The 16,181-nt window shown below is 35.9% G+C and overlaps 1 protein-coding gene and 1 pseudogene across 1 annotated transcript; both read right to left on the bottom strand.

Annotated features, from left to right (window-relative positions):
- Positions 1 to 1,203: 1,203 nt before the first annotated feature.
- Positions 1,204 to 7,609, bottom strand: LOC113661772 (annotated as a pseudogene).
- A 2,429-nt stretch (positions 7,610 to 10,038) lies between these two features.
- LOC125139891 (C-type mannose receptor 2-like) lies at positions 10,039 to 14,841 on the bottom strand. The gene is made up of 11 exons (XM_047805911.1): positions 14,817 to 14,841; positions 14,364 to 14,714; positions 13,904 to 14,278; positions 13,458 to 13,823; positions 12,511 to 12,894; positions 11,798 to 12,196; positions 11,284 to 11,649; positions 10,782 to 11,144; positions 10,611 to 10,622; positions 10,396 to 10,484; positions 10,039 to 10,161 (listed from the first exon to the last, which is right to left on the bottom strand). Exons 1-11 carry the CDS (start codon positions 14,839 to 14,841, stop codon positions 10,111 to 10,113), a joined length of 2,781 nt encoding a protein of 926 aa, XP_047661867.1. The 3' UTR covers positions 10,039 to 10,110.
- Positions 14,842 to 16,181: the final 1,340 nt, after the last annotated feature.

Here is a 16,181-nt window from a genome sequence, read left to right as displayed (position 1 = left end):
TGTAGTATACTTGCCTTTTACCCTGAGAGATTGTGGGACCAGTCAGCAGTGCTGGTAGATCGGAGGGTGTGGAGTGCAGTGCAAGGAGTGATGAGGGCTTTGAGGTAAGAAGAAGCTGGTCCGTTTTTGGCTTTGTAGGCCAGCATCAGTGTTTTGAATCTGATGCGTGCAGCTACTGGAAAACAGTGGAGGGATATGCAAGGGTTGAAAACAAGCCGTGGAGCTACATTTTGGAACATTTGCAGAGGACGAATTGCGTTCATAGGTAGACCGTTGCAGTAATCCAGTCTAGCAATGACAAGAGACTGAACAAGTCCCTGAGCAGCCTGTGTGGACAAAAATGGCCAAATCCTTCTAATGTTGTAGAGAAGAAAGCGACATGAGCGAGTCACATTAGCAACATGAGAGGAAAAGGAGAGTTGATTGTCCATGGTTACCCCAAGATTGTGAGCTGTGGCTGAAGGGGAGATCAGATTGTTGTGCAGGGATATAGCAAGGTCATGACCTGGGGATGAATCACCTGGGATGAACAGCAGCTCAGTTTTGCTCGGATTGAGCTTTAACTGATGAGCAGTCATCCATGATGATATTTCTGCCAGACATGCTGAGATCTGATCAGAAGCTGTGGTATCTGAGGGTGGGAAAGAGAAGGAGGAGACATCTGAGGAGAACTTGGCCAGGAGTGCACGGTAAGAATCAAGATCTGCAAGTTGTGATTTCTTCCTCTTTCTCTCTGATGATCTTAGCTTCCTTCGAGCATAGCACATGTAGCACATAGCACATTTAGCATGTAAAACATAGCACATTGCACATGTAGTACATAGTACATATAGCACATAGCACATGTAGCACATAGGACATAGCACATGTAGCACATAGCTCATAAATTTTTGAACATGGCTATGGTGATTTGAACTTATTTGGCTACAAAAACATGAATGAGTTCAGGCAGTGATGATTGGTGAACAGATCTGGGATAGATCATCATTCATCAGTGGGGTTTTATATATATATATATATATATATATATATATATATATATATATATATATATATATATATATATATATACATACATGCTTTATATATACACATATATATATATATATATATATATATATATATATGTGTATGTATATATATATATATATATATATAAAATCATATTTTGAATCTGGATGCATTGAATGTGGATTTTCTCCCTCATGGATCAAGCTTACGGATGCGTCTCACGGTCACAGTGCAGTTCTTTGAAAGTCCCAGTCTGCTAACTTGTTCTTCAAGCTGAAAAAATGTAATAATATCTGAAATAAATCCTGTAAGTTCTGTCAAAGTCTTTTATATGTAAATAAACCACAACTAATCAAATAAAAATGTACTGTATACTTCTTCATTATGATAGACAACAAAGACTTCTGTTGTTACCTAAATTGCGACACCTCTACAAGATAAGCATAATGTAAAGTTTAATGGTCAATATTGATATTTAATGATAATATTTAATAACTTTTAATGTTTAGTAAAACTGGATAAACATCTATCTGTTTCAGATTAAGGATCAGGAATGTTTACTCACTGCCATCAGCACAGATCCTGCAACCTCAGAGTATAAGAGATTGTCATTAGATCTGGTTTTTAGTCGCACTCCCATAACAGCAGCTGCGATGTAGATTTTGCATGAAGATCAATAAACACATACACTTGTATTCTTTCCATATGCAAATTTACATGCGAAGTGTTATGCAGCATGTTTGTTTCTCATATGGAAATGTATTTATATACTGTGTGGCCAAAAGTATATGGAGTATACCTGACCAACAAACTCATGAGCCTTTCACAAACTTTTACCGAAGTTGGAAACATAATTGTTTAGAATGTCTTTGTATACAGCATTGATTTAACAGATTTAACTTTACTGGAACTAAGGTGTATAAAAATGCTATAGCATGACAATGACTCTATATCAGCTCCTGTAGCTCCCCACATTAAGTTCAAGGCCTTGATACTCACATACAAGACCTTGTCGGGTACAGCATCCTTGTCTGGTCCTCAACACTCTCCTAGAGGTTTATGTTCCCTCCAGCAATCTCCGAACCAACTAAGGAGTGGTGCTTGCTGACCTTCATTTACACTAGCTCGGAAACCTCTATTCTGTGTACTTTTCTCCACTAGCACTCTTATACATATTCATAAAGTAAATGTTAATGTAAAATGACTTCTCTGAAAAGAATCCAACTAAACTTTAAAATAAATTTGAAGTTTGGAGATCAGTGTCCCTGAACTCTCTAATAATTTTCTTGGATGTCTGAGTAGCTGATATGATGGTGATGCTCAAGTCTCCACATACTTACAGTATGGCCATATAGTGTATAAAAACAGTTTTTACTGAAATTAATAGTTTTTATCATTGACTTAATGAACTATTAAATCTGATGTGAATCACAAATATATTATTAAAGTTTAAGGACAGTCACAGAGTGTTTACTCACCTGTTGATTTCCATATTGACCATATACATTCAAACCATTATCAGGTTCTGGTCCCTGTACTGGAAATGCTGGTCTCCAATATGTAAAGTTTGAGTTGCTCTGATCTGACCATAATCGGTTCCTATACAGACCTATCCATACCTCATAGCCATACATAATGCTCAGTATCTGCTGAAGTTCATTCTCGTTCCTCACATTGGCCAGGTCTATGTAATTTTCTCTGCAGAATCTCTGAGCGTCTTCCCAGGTCATGCTGTTATAAATCTGAACATATATGTTTGTACCTAAGATTGAAAACATTGTGATAGTCACCTATAGGCAAATTATGTGTTATTATTAATATTCATAAGCCAATATCAGCTATAATAGCAACTTTAAACACTGCACAAATTTTCCCACACACATAGTTTATGATTCTTACCAATACAACAAACAAATAGATTTCTGTCATTACAAGACTTGTCAAACCATTCCCCTTTGTTGTTCATGGAAACACACAGCTCTTGTCCATTATAGTTATCAGGTTGATGGTACCATCCTCTGAAGTCTCTCTCTCTCCCTCCTGGTAGAAAGCATCATCATCCAGAGACCATCTCCAACTGTTCAGATCATCATACAGTCCAATCCAGGCTAAACCTGAGTAGCTACCATTTACTGTGTTAAGCAGTGTGATCATTTCCTCCATGTTATCAATAGTAGCCAGGTCAGTGTAATTCTCTCTGCAGTATCTCTGTGCTTCAGTCCAGGTCTTGCCATTAACAAAGTGATACAGATGAGAAAGGTTTGAGGACATTGCTAAAAAAGGTAACAAAAATGTAATAAACATTTGTTCACTTAAATATTTATAGCAGTGGGAATTCTTTGAATATATATAACATTATAATAATGTTAATATTAGTGTTATGATCAGACAGTGTTCAGATCATAATCCGAAAACTTTTAAAGCAGCAAACAAAAATTTACTCACTGTTGTAACAAAGGAATGGAAAACCTTTACTACAATTTTCATCTGTCCATTTCCCAGAATCATTAAATGACACAGCAGTACAGTATTCATTCTGTGCATAATTATCTGGTTGTCCAGGTTTCCAGTTGCTGAATGAAGAGTTGCTTTGATCTGACCAAGACCTGGTTCTGTACAGGCCGATCCAAACAAGGTAATAAGAATAATAATAATAATTATAATAATAATCAGATTGACTTAATAATAATCTGATCCTGTAATTCTCTGTCTCGTTCCTCACGCTGACCAGATCTGTGTAATGTTCTCTGCAGTAGCTCTGAGCTTCAGTCCAGTTCATGTTCTGTTTAACCAAAACATAGCTTTGACTGGCATTCACTCTACCTAAAAGAGATGGATGCAATATTTATAACTGAAAAACCTTTACATGGAATATGTGCTATGTAATTGTTTAGATCTAAATCTAGCTTTAAATCCAAAGCTATTGGTTATTATATTTTATATTAACTATGATAAAACTATAATTAAAAAATACAGAGCTGCTTTGCTTACCATCAAAACAAATAAATGGAACTTCAAGATCACAAGGCTCCTCACTCCATTGTGTAGAGTAAATCGAAAAAACTACACATAAACTGTTCCCATTCCAGTTCGTTGGTTTGTTTATATACCAGTTTCTAAAGTTTCTCTCTCCATTCTTGTAGAAAGAATCATCACCCAGAGACCATTTCCAGCTCTTTAGATCATCATACAGTCCAATCCAGGCTAAACCTGAGTAGATCTCATATGCTGTGGCTGTATTAAGGAGTCTTGTCACATCTTCTATACCGTTAATGGTAGCCAAGTCAGTGTATTTGTCTCGGCAGTATCTCTGAGCTTCAATCCAGGTCTTATACTGATTAATAAAGTGATACTGGTAGAGGGAACATGAGGATGCTGTGCAAGATTCTTTAAAAGACAGAATAACATAAAGTCTCAAATTAATAAAGGTGCAGTGTTGTGTATATATGTTTAATATTTAAATATTGTGACATGATAAAAACATCAAATGGCCATAAAGTTTCACTGCTTTAAATATGCTTTTGGGACGAAGCTTTAAAGCTTAGGCAGTGTTTTAGAAACCAAGAAAGTAATTACTTTATATTATTTATAAGAGAGATTTACATATAAAATTTATACTTCTGTGTTTTTTAAACAGTTACCTCACTGAACATCCTATGATTTGTTGAAAGATGTGAATTCCTAAATAATTGCCCAAATGTGATGTTGGCTGTAAGTAATCTTCATATTGTGCAATAATCAATAATTAGATGCTGATTAAATAAACTCACTCTTATAGCAGAAAAAAGGGATTGTGGTTATGCAGCTCTCATCTGTCCAGTAGCCTGAATCTGTGAGAGATATAGCAGTGCAGTGCTGAAAACCATATTCCCAATAAACATATAAACCATTGTCTGGCTGTTCAGGTATAAACTGAGTGGCTGGTCTCCAGTTTTCATACACATATTCCTGTTTGTCTGACCAGAGTCTGGTTCTGTATAGACCAATCCAAGTGTCATAGCCACCTGTGAGATTAAGGATTTGTTCATTATCTGCTTGGTTCTTCACACTGGCCAGGTCTGTATAATACACTCTGCAGTAATGCTGAGCCTGTGTCCAAGACATGCGCTGATTAATCAATGTGAAACTTTTTGTTCCATTCCATCCTGAAATGATAATTGTACTCAGTAACACATCAACAAAAAATGACAGTTTAATCCTTTGTTAAACTTATTATATATTCTCACCACTGGAGCAAACAAATTGAAAATTATTGTTACAGTTTACATCAGACCAGGTTCCATCAGATTTAACATAAACACACATCTCATTTCCATTATAGTTATCAGGTTCGTGGGGCCATCGTAGTAGCCAGGTCAGTGTAATTCTCTCTGCAGTATCTCTGTGCTTCAGTCCAGGTCTTACTCTCATTCACAAAGTGATACTGATGAGAGGGTAATGATGACATTGCTAGAGTACGATAACACAAATGTCGGTTACTGTGCTTATTATTTTGACAAAGTACATTATAACTGGTTTGTGTTCATTAAGGGCAAATAATACTACTGAAAATTGCACTATAGTTAGACACAGAACAGAAATCTACTCACTGCTGTAACAGAAGAATGGAAAAGCATCACCACAGTTTTCATCAGTCCATTTACCATAATAATAATAATCAAAATAGGAATAATAATCAATATAGTTAAATGACACAGCAGTACAGGTTTTAATCTGTCCATAACCATTTGGTTGTCCAGGTTTCCAGTTGCTGAATGAAGCCAAGACATGGTTCTGTATCTGACCAAGACATGGTTCTGTATCTGACCAAGACATGGTTCTGTACAGGCCGATCCAAAGACCTGAATAATACGTATTATTAAACATTGATCTAATCTTCTGGTTCTCAGTGTCGTTCCTCACGCTGGCCAGGTCTGTGTAATGTTGTCTGCAGTATCTCTGAGCTTCAGTCCAGCCCATTCTCTGATAAACCGGGACAAATCTTTCACTGGCATTCACTCTGCCTAAAATAAATTATTGACATAAAGGATCAGCATACTTTTACAGATTCAATGTGTATTGAATTTAAAGATATTTACATAATATGGGTACTCACCATCAAAGCACATGAAATAAAGCATTGTGGAACAATATGTATCGTACCAAGCTCCATCATAAGTAGATAAATACACACACATACTCATTCCATACCAGCCTATTGGCTTCTGTATAAACCAGTTTCTAAAGCTTCTCTCTCCCTCCTTGTAGAAAGAATCATCATCCAGAGACCATTTCCAGCCGTTCAGATCATCATACAGTCCAATCCAGGTTCGCCTGCTTTTCCAGGCTAAATCGACATAATTCTCTCGGCAGTATCTCTGTGCTTCAGACCAGGTCTTATTCTCATTAATAAACTGATACTGACGAGGAAGACAGACACCAAGGCTGAAAAACCCTGTAAAATACATAATACCAGTTTTTACATAATGAATATAGCTCTGATTTACTAAGATCAACAATAAAGTGAACAAATTTGCATCTGCAATTAGATAAATTTCTCGTTTGTACTTATTGGACATCTTGGTAGTGATTTAAGATGAATTTACTGATCTGTAAGTTATTAGATACGACTAATGCATATACAGTGGGTATGAAATATAATCACCCCTTCAAAACAATCACAATTTGTAGCTTTGAAATGTGAAATGATGACAAACACAACTTTTGTTTTATCCATCTGTATTAACACAATACAACTTTTAACATCGAGGTTAAAGAACTAACAGTAAAAGGTCAGAAAAAAGAAATTCAAATAAAAAATCTGAATAACTGAGTTGGATAAAGAATCACCGCCTATTAAAAATGACTGTTAAACTCAATAAGCCAATAATCTTAAAATAATCTTCTGTAATGTTACAATGTGCTCTCTTCATCATTTCATTAAATCTTTTTTCTTTTACATAAATAAACTAATCATCATTATATTGTATATAGAAATATCCACATTATAAAAATTAGATATATTTTATAACACACACATAACACATAACACTCACCCTAAAGCAGCAGAAGTCGAAACATGGCTGTGGTAGAATAAACAGAAAGAAAGTGTGATTGAATTTTAAAACATTAGCTAAATAATATTAAATGTTTTTATATTCAAAAGTGTCATATTATTAATAATATTAGTGAAGCTTTCTATTTAAATATATTTACCTCATGGAGCTGTGCTTTCTGCTGTTTGCTTCTGTCTGCCACTTGATTTAATTTCAACACTAAATAAAGATTCTGAAGAAAAGCATATGGGAAGGACTTAGAAATAAAAAACTGGAAGAAAAAAACTGGTTACTGAATGCACCATTATTCAATTCAAAATGAAGGTGCTAATTAAAATAACTGAAACTACAATAAGGTTCTATGAGATACTGCCAGGTCACATATTTGTGTGTTTGTTTGTCATACGTTATGAAAGAGACTGTGGTTGACGTTGTGTTTGTTGACTTATTCATTGTTTTCCTTTTCTATAGGTTTCCATTGTGAATGCTGTAATCTTGATTGCACTGACAGCACTTTTATTTCCATGCCACTTGTTCGTACAATATAGCTAACCGGTGGCCATCTGCGGTTTTGTTTTAGCTGATTTCTATATTTTTTCTTGGGCTGAAAGCTTTTAATTATTTGTGACCTGCGCTGAACTTAGTCCCAGTGGTAGTTCTAGCTAGGATGACCCCCCACCCGCTACACAATTTAACTTTTATTACACTATTTGAAATTGATACAATACAAATAAATATTATAAAATAAATAACAATAATAAAATAAGAAAAAATTCTAAAATAATAAATTAATAGTAAATAATGTAGCAATTAAACTGGCATCAGTATCTAAATAAAAAGCATATGGGCATTCATTTACATGTACTATAGATTAGTTATATTACTTACAATATGTAAACAAAATCTGCAAAATAAAATTACACACACACACACACACACACACACACACACACACACACACACACACGTGCGCACACACACACACACACACACACACACACGCGTGTGCACACACACACACGCACGCACACGCACGCACGCACACACACACACACACACACACACACACACACACACACACACACACACACACACACACACACACACACACACACAGGAATGCTGCTGGGGAGAAGTGGAATGCTGATCCTCTTCCTCAGGTTCAGACAGTGAGTGGCTCATAAAGACATGGATGTCTCTTCATCCTGACTGGTACCATAAGATGCTCCAATATATTTTAGAAGAACCCCTGAATTTGCACAAAATACAACATATTAGTCTTCATTTGTTGCACATTTCTGTAAATACGCAATGAATGCATGCCATTATGCACATTGTACAGTTTACCATCTAACAGAAAAAGAACTAATTCCATGGAGAGATATAACCAGTTTCAACATATAAAATAGAAGATAATGTCTATACAAGTTATATAATATTCTATATAATTTATATATGCCAAAGGTAATCAACGTACTGTAGTAGCATTAGCAATAGCTACATAGCACATGTAGCACATAGCACATGTCACACATAGCACATGTCGCACACAGCACAGAGCAACTGTAGCATGTGCTCTGTGCTATGTGCTACAAGTACTATGTGCTACATTTGTAATAAATGCTACATTTATTAAATAAATAGCATAATAAATGCTAAACATGAATAGATTCCATTTACCATGTTGAGGAGTGTGTCCCCCCCCCCCCCCCCCATTAATATACAGTTGACCACCATTTCCTGTGTCAATTTTAAAGGGAATACTAAATTTGCAAACATGGCTATGGGGATTTGAACTAATTTGGCTACAAAAACATGAGCGAGGAAGTGACAATTTGTAGACAGATCTGCGATGCAGATAGATTTCTAATTCATCAGTGGGGTTGAGCTCACATCAATAACACTACACTGAAATATGAGCCAGAATTTTAGGTGTAAATTAAAGTTAAAATTTCATTTCAAATCCATTATGTTTGAACACAATCACAAAACAAATGACACAATTCTTTATTTAGTTTATTTAGTTTTATTTAGTTTTTTTTTGTTTTATTTATTTATTAGCATGTTATTTAGTCAAAGTTTAACCAATGCATCCATAAATCTCAGTAATAAATGTATTGAATTACTAAATACTAAATAGTCCCATAGTATTCCTAAAACATACAGTACAGGCAACTGTTAAGGTGGTCTGATGGACAATTTTGTAGAAATCATAATATAGAAATGTTATGGATGGATTGTGAAGATCTGGCAAGGAGCCAAAGTTATAATAACTCTCAGGTGTGGGTGTTTAAAAAAATGGTAATCATGTAGAGGAGGTTCAGTTACCTTTTACTAACAAATGTTAACTTCTCTCATGTATGGAGACTTTTGTGAGACCTGTATAATCTTTATTATATAAAGCTATTTTGACAGAATGTTTAAACAAAACAATGTGACATCCAGTGAAGACATACTTTATATTCAAACATTATGAAATATATTTTACTCTTTAAATAACTTTCACCCAACAAAAAACATTTCACACATGCCTTCATTTACTGTTTATTATTAGATTGACATTTAATAAGCACAACCAAAACTACATGGAACCCAATACTGAAAACAATTTATAAATGAAAATCACATAGTTTCTCTTAACGCTTATAGCAATATTTTTCATAAGCAAGTTCAATTATTCTTTTATTCATCTGAAATTCATTTCAAGAATACCATTAATAAGCAATACACCCAATAAAATATTACACTGAAGAAATCAGGCTCAATCACAGATCATAACAATTACAGTCATTGTTATTAATAATGTGTCATTACAGAAGGCATTTCAAGGTTTGTAAATATGTTTACATAAAACTATTAAATTTGTTCAAGCCTTAAAATACCTATATTCTCTTTTTAATAAAGATCTACAGAATTCCTAACTGCTGTGGAAGAGAAAGATTGCTGAGTAAATAAGTAAATAAAATATAAATCACTACAAAACCTGGAATTTCACTCAGTTATATTTAGAACCCGATTGTAGTATTTTTCCTTCATGGATCGAGCTTACGGATGTTTCTCTCATTCACAGTTTATTTGCTTGAAAGTCTGCCAGTTTGCTCAATTCTTGCTGAAGCTGACAAAAATATTAATAATTATATAACTACAGTAAATACTGTAAAATCCTTTAAGCCACATCTAATACATTATGAATTTATAATGCTTTAATTTTTACTTATTTTGGACAACATTATTTATTTTGCTAAATACACTTTTACACATTATTTACAAAATAAACTCAATGTAATAAATTGTATTAATATAAATTAAAGTTACAGAAAAGATAGACATTATAGGAACGTTAACTTACTTCCATCACCTCTTCCATCAGTCTTTTAATCTGAGACTTTAACAGATTTTCATTAGCAGTGATTTTCATATGCGGTCCCATCAAAGCACCTGTATAAAAGTGTTAATTAAAACCAATAAAGAAACAGACATTCAATAAGCATTCTCTTAGTAAACTAAGGATCATAGATATCTCTATTTATTTTTCATCTACACATAAATAGTGTTTTTGCTTACCTGGAGTGAATGCTGCCAGAGCACAAGGAAGACATGTTAGGATTAGAAAACATCTGGTAATCTTATTCCATCTGTAAACATTGCTATTGCTAATGTTCATAATCATATTTAGACATCCAGCTTCCTTTATTTATTATATTTTAAATGAATTCAAAGTGGAGATCAACTCACCATTGTAGCAGATAAAAGGGAATCTGGCGAAACAGTTTTCATCTGTCCATCGACCAAGATGATCCACAGCTGTACAGTGTTGATTTCTACTTTGTCCAGGTGAATACAAACCATTATCAGGTTCTGGTGTTGGTTCTGGACTCTCCGATGTCCAAAATGTAAAGGTTGAGTTGCTCTGATCTGACCATAATCGGTTTCTATACAAACCTATCCATACATCAGAACTGTTCACGATGCTCATTATTTGCTGAAGTTCGGTCTGATTTCTCACACTTGCCAGGTCTGTGTAATTCACTCTGCAAAAGCTCTGAGCTTCTTCCCAAGTCTTTTGAACATAAATCATTACATATGTGTTGTTCATACCTATGGTTGAGAGAATTACAAAGATGCATACAATAGCTGTAATTAGCTGTATGATAAATATCAATTATTATTTTTTATCAGCTGCAGTAGCAGATTAAAATAATTTAGGCCAAATGTTTCCATTTCTGTCAGACCTTACCATTATAGCAAACAAATGAACTTCTGTCAGTACAAGGTCTGTCAAACCACCACCCTCCATAACCCATTGAAACACACATCTCATTTCCATCATTATCAGGTTGATGTTCCCATCCTCTGAAGTCTCTCTCTCCCTCCTGGTAGAAAACATCATCTTCCAGAGACCATCTCCAGCTGTCATCATACATTCCAATCCAGGCTAAACCTGAGTAGCTGCCATTTACTGTGTTAAGGAGTGTGTTCATTTCCTCCATGTTATCAATAGTAGCCAGGTCAGTGTAATTCTCTCTGCAGTATATCTGTGCTTCAGTCCAGGTCTTATTCTCATTAACAAAGTGATACTGATGAGAGGAATTTGAGGGCATTGCTAGAGTAGAATAACACAAATGTTGGTTACTGTGCTCATGTTTTTAAAAATGATATTTGTTTGTGTTCATTAAGAGCAAGTAATTCTACTAAAAATTGTCCCTATAAATACTGTAGACTAAGCCCAGAAAACTCTGATCTTCACTCACTGCTGTAACATAGGAATGGAAAAGCTTGACCACAGTTTTCATCTGACCATTTCCCATAATAATAATCATCATTAAATGACACAGCAGTACAGGATCCAGTTTGTACATGATTATCTGGTTGTCCGGGTTTCCAGTTGCTAAAAGAAGAGTTGCTTTGATCCGACCATAAACTGGTTCTGTACAGGCCGATCCAAAAAGCGTAATAATTACTATAGTTATAACTGAAGGTATAATGATTGTCATCCTTATCATTAGCTAATAATAATCTGATCTTCTGGTTCTCAGTCTCGCTCCTCACGCTGGTCAGGTCTGTGTAATGTTCTCTGCAGTATCTCTGAGCTTCAGTCCAGTTCAAGTGCTGATAAACTGGAACATACCTCTTACTGGAATTCACTCTGCCTAAAAATAGAATTTATGTAGAATATTTATGCTAGAATCTCTTTGTTTAAAGTAATTATTTTATCATATATATATATGTATATATATATATATATGTGTGTATATATATATATATATGTGTATATATATATATATATATATATATATATATATATATATATATATATATATATATATATATATATATATACACACACATATATACATAGCATATGTGTGTGTGTGTGTGTGTGTGTGTGTGTGTGTGTGTGTGTGTGTGTGTGTGTGTGTGTGTGTGTGTGTGTGTGTGTGTGTGTATGCACTGTGCCACTCACCATCAAAACAAATGAATGGAAGTGTTGTAGAACATGAATACACCCACCAAAGAGCAGAATAACCAAAATATACACATAAATTGTTTCCATTCCAGTAGCTTGGTTTGTTTATATACCAATTACTAAAGTTTATTTTTCCGTAACTGTAGAAAGAATCATCCAGGGACCATTTCCAGCTGTTCAGATCATCATACAGTCCAATCCATGCTAAACCTAAGTAGATTCCATTTACTGTGTTAAGGAGTGTGTTCATTTCCTCCATGTTATTAATGGTTGCCAGGTCAGTGTAATTATCTCTGCAGTATCTCTGTGCTTCAGTCCAGGTCTTTTTCTCATTAACAAAGTGATACTGATGGAAGGTGCATGACGATCCTGTGCAGAATTCTTTAAAGGAAAAAGACCATAATATAATATTTTCCAGTCAAACATATTTTTTTGTAAATATTGATGTGAATTACCAAAAATACAAATGTTAAAGTGTATATAATGTCATAATATCATTTTTAAAGACAGTGCATCAAAGGTTGAAAAATGTTATACAACTCAGAAATCACAAAAAAAAAAAAAAAATCATGAAGATGATATACAAATATTTATATTCATGAAAATGATGATGTACACACAGATGGACAACCGAAAATGGCTAAGAATATGCAATGCTAAGAATCCTCATGAAAGTTATGAAATTAGTAATGTTTGACTGGGGTGGAATTAAACTGTTAATTAAATGACATTAAACCTTTAAATCTTCATGGAACATTCTACATTAATAAAGGCATTGCCAGGCTGAAACAGGTTTGGACAAAAACCTTTAGCTATCGTGACGGGAAATCTCTGCACAACTTTGTGGCAAGAGTTCAGAGAACGCAAAAAAAAGTGATATTTATATAGTTTGAGTGGATAAAGGTCCATATTGTACAATAATAAAAGAATAAAGAAGAACTCACTGTTATAGCAGATAAAGGGGAAGGTGGATAAGCAGTCCTCATCTGTCCAATGACCTGAGTCTCTGAATGAGACAGCAGTGCAGTGCTGATTTCTGTATTCCCAGGGATTATTAATACCATTGTCTGGCCGTTTATAGGTGGCTGGTCTCCAATTTTCATATGTGGATACCTGTTTGTCTGACCAGAGTCTTGTCCTGTATAAACCGATCCAAGCCACAGTGCCAACTGTAAGGTTTAAGATTCTTTGATTATCTGTTGGATTTCTCACACTGGCCAAATCAGTATAATGCTCTCTGCAGTACTGCTGAGCTTTTGTCCAAGGCATTGGCTGGTTTATCCATCTGTAATTTTCTGTTCCATTCTTTCCTGGTAAAATAAATGGGCTCAGTAACACATACACCAAAAGTTACACAGTTTATTCCTATAAGATCATTAAACATTCTCACCATCATAACAAATAAAATGAAAATATCCTCTACAGTCTCCATCAGACCAGGTTCCATCAGATGTAATATAAACACACAGCTCGTTTCCAAAGTAGTTATCAGGTTGATGTTCCCATCCTCTGAAGTCTCTCTCGCCCTCCTGGTAGAAAGCATCATCATCCAGAGACCATCTCCAGCTGTCCTCATCACCATACAGTCCAATCCAGGCTAAACCTGAGTAGCTGCCATTTACTGTGTTAAGGAGTGTGTTCATTTCCTCCATGTTATCAATAGTAGCCAGGTCAGTGTAATTCTCTCTGCAGTATCTCTGTGCTTCAGTCCAGGTCTTATTCTCATTCACAAAGTGATAATGATGAGAGGGTAATGATGGCATTGCTAGAGTGGGATAACAAAAATGTTAGTTAATGTGCTCATTTTCTACTTTTTTTGCCATAAAATTGCAATACAGATATCTACTCACTGCTATAACAAACGAATGGAAAAGCATGGCTACAGTTTTCATCTGTCCATTTCCCAGAATCATTAAATGACACAGCAGTACAGGATTCATTCTGTCTGTAATTATCTGGTTGTCCAGGTTTCCAGTTGCTGAATGAAGAGTTGCTTTTATCTGACCAAGATCTGGTTCTGTACAGGCCGATCCAAAAACTTGAATAATCCGTATTATTAAACATTGATTTAATCTCCTGGTTCTCAGTCTCATTCCTCACGCTGGTCAGGTCTGTGTAATGTTCTCTGCAGTATCTCTGAGCTTCAGTCCAGTTCATGTTCTGATAAACCAGGACATATCTCTCACTTGCATTCACTCTGCCTAAAAGAGACAATAGAAATATAGGAAACCTGTACTTTTACAGGAAATATGTACTGAATTTAAAGCTAATACATAAAGCATATACAAATTTGCATTCCTTACCATCAAAGCAAATGAAATGAAGCATTGTGGAACAAGATGTCTCCCACCAAGCTCCATCATAATTAGATAAATACACACACAAACTGATTCCATACCAGTCTATTGGCTTCTCTATATACCAGTTTCTAAAGCTTCTCTCTCCCTCCTTGTAGAAAGAATCATCATCCAGAGACCATTTCCAGCTGTTCAGATCATCATACAGACCAATCCATGCTCGCTTGCTGTTCCAAATGTCTATTATGTTTGTAAGGGCCAAGTCCTCTTCTGTGTTAGTAATAGAGGCTAAATCAACATAATTCTCTCTGCAGTATCTCTGTGCTTCAGACCAGGTCTTATTCTCATTAATGAAGTGATACTGACATGGCAGACAGATCCCTAGGCTGAAACACCCTGAAAAAGACATAAAACAGTTTTAGACAACGAATATACCACTAAAGCGCTTTTTCACTAAGGTCATCAAGCTAATTGGTTGTGATTTACAATGAATTTATAGAAATTCATTACATACACATAATACATACACTAATGCACATGTTGACATTATTCCACATATGGTTTGTTTTTGTTCTATATTTTATAGACATTCTATCATTTTTTTTACATTTCTTTTCCATCCATCCATCCATCCATTTTCCGGGGCCGGGTCGCGGGGGCAGCAGTCTAAGCAGGGACACCCAGACTCCCCTCTCCCCAGACACTTCCTCCAGCTCTTCCGGGGGAATACCGAGGTGTTCCCAGGCCAGCCGAGAGACATAGTTCCTCCAGCGTGTCCTAGGTCTTCCCCGGGGCCTCCTCCAGGTTGGACATGCCCGGAACACCTCCCCAGGGAGGCGTCCAGGAGGCATCCGAAACAGATGCCCGAGCCACCTCAGCTGACCCCTCTCAATGTGGAGGAGCAGCGGTTCTACTCTGAGCTCATCACCCTATCTCTAAGGGAGTGCCCAGCCACCCTACGGAGGAACTCATTTTTGCCGCCTGTATCCGGGATCTTGTCCTTTCAGTCATGACCCTAAGCTCATGACCATAGGTGAGGGTAGGAACGTAAATTGACTGGTAAATAGAGAGCTGCGCCTTACGGCTCAGCTCTCTCTTCACCTCAACAGATCGGTATATCGACCACATCACTGCAGAAGATACACCGATCCGCCTGTCGATCTCCTGCTCCATCCTTCCCTCACTCGTGAACAGGACCCCAAGATACTTAAACTCCTCCACATGAGGCAGGAGCTCTCCACCAACCTGAAGGGGGCAAGCCACCCTTTTCCGGCTGAGAACCAGGGCCTCGGACTTGGAGGTGCTGATTCTCATCCCTGCCGCTTCACACTCAGCTGCAAACCATCCCAGTGCACGCTGAAGGTCCTAATT

This window comes from Tachysurus fulvidraco, chromosome 21 (genome assembly GCF_022655615.1).
Source record: "Tachysurus fulvidraco isolate hzauxx_2018 chromosome 21, HZAU_PFXX_2.0, whole genome shotgun sequence".
Classification (NCBI taxonomy): Eukaryota; Metazoa; Chordata; class Actinopteri; order Siluriformes; family Bagridae; genus Tachysurus; species Tachysurus fulvidraco.
This window is presented reverse-complemented; position numbering and strand designations above follow the sequence as displayed.

Bases quoted from the DNA above. Each gene is read 5' to 3' on its own strand.
- LOC125139891 (XM_047805911.1), bottom strand. From the start codon at position 14,841: ATGCTTCATTTCATTTGCTTTGATG. The intron at 14,279-14,363 runs GTGAGTAGATAT...ATCCCACTCTAG, and splicing joins TCCATTCGTTTGTTATAGCA to CAATGCCATCATTACCCTCT. The intron at 13,824-13,903 runs GTGAGAATGTTT...TTATTTTACCAG, and splicing joins TCATTTTATTTGTTATGATG to GAAAGAATGGAACAGAAAAT.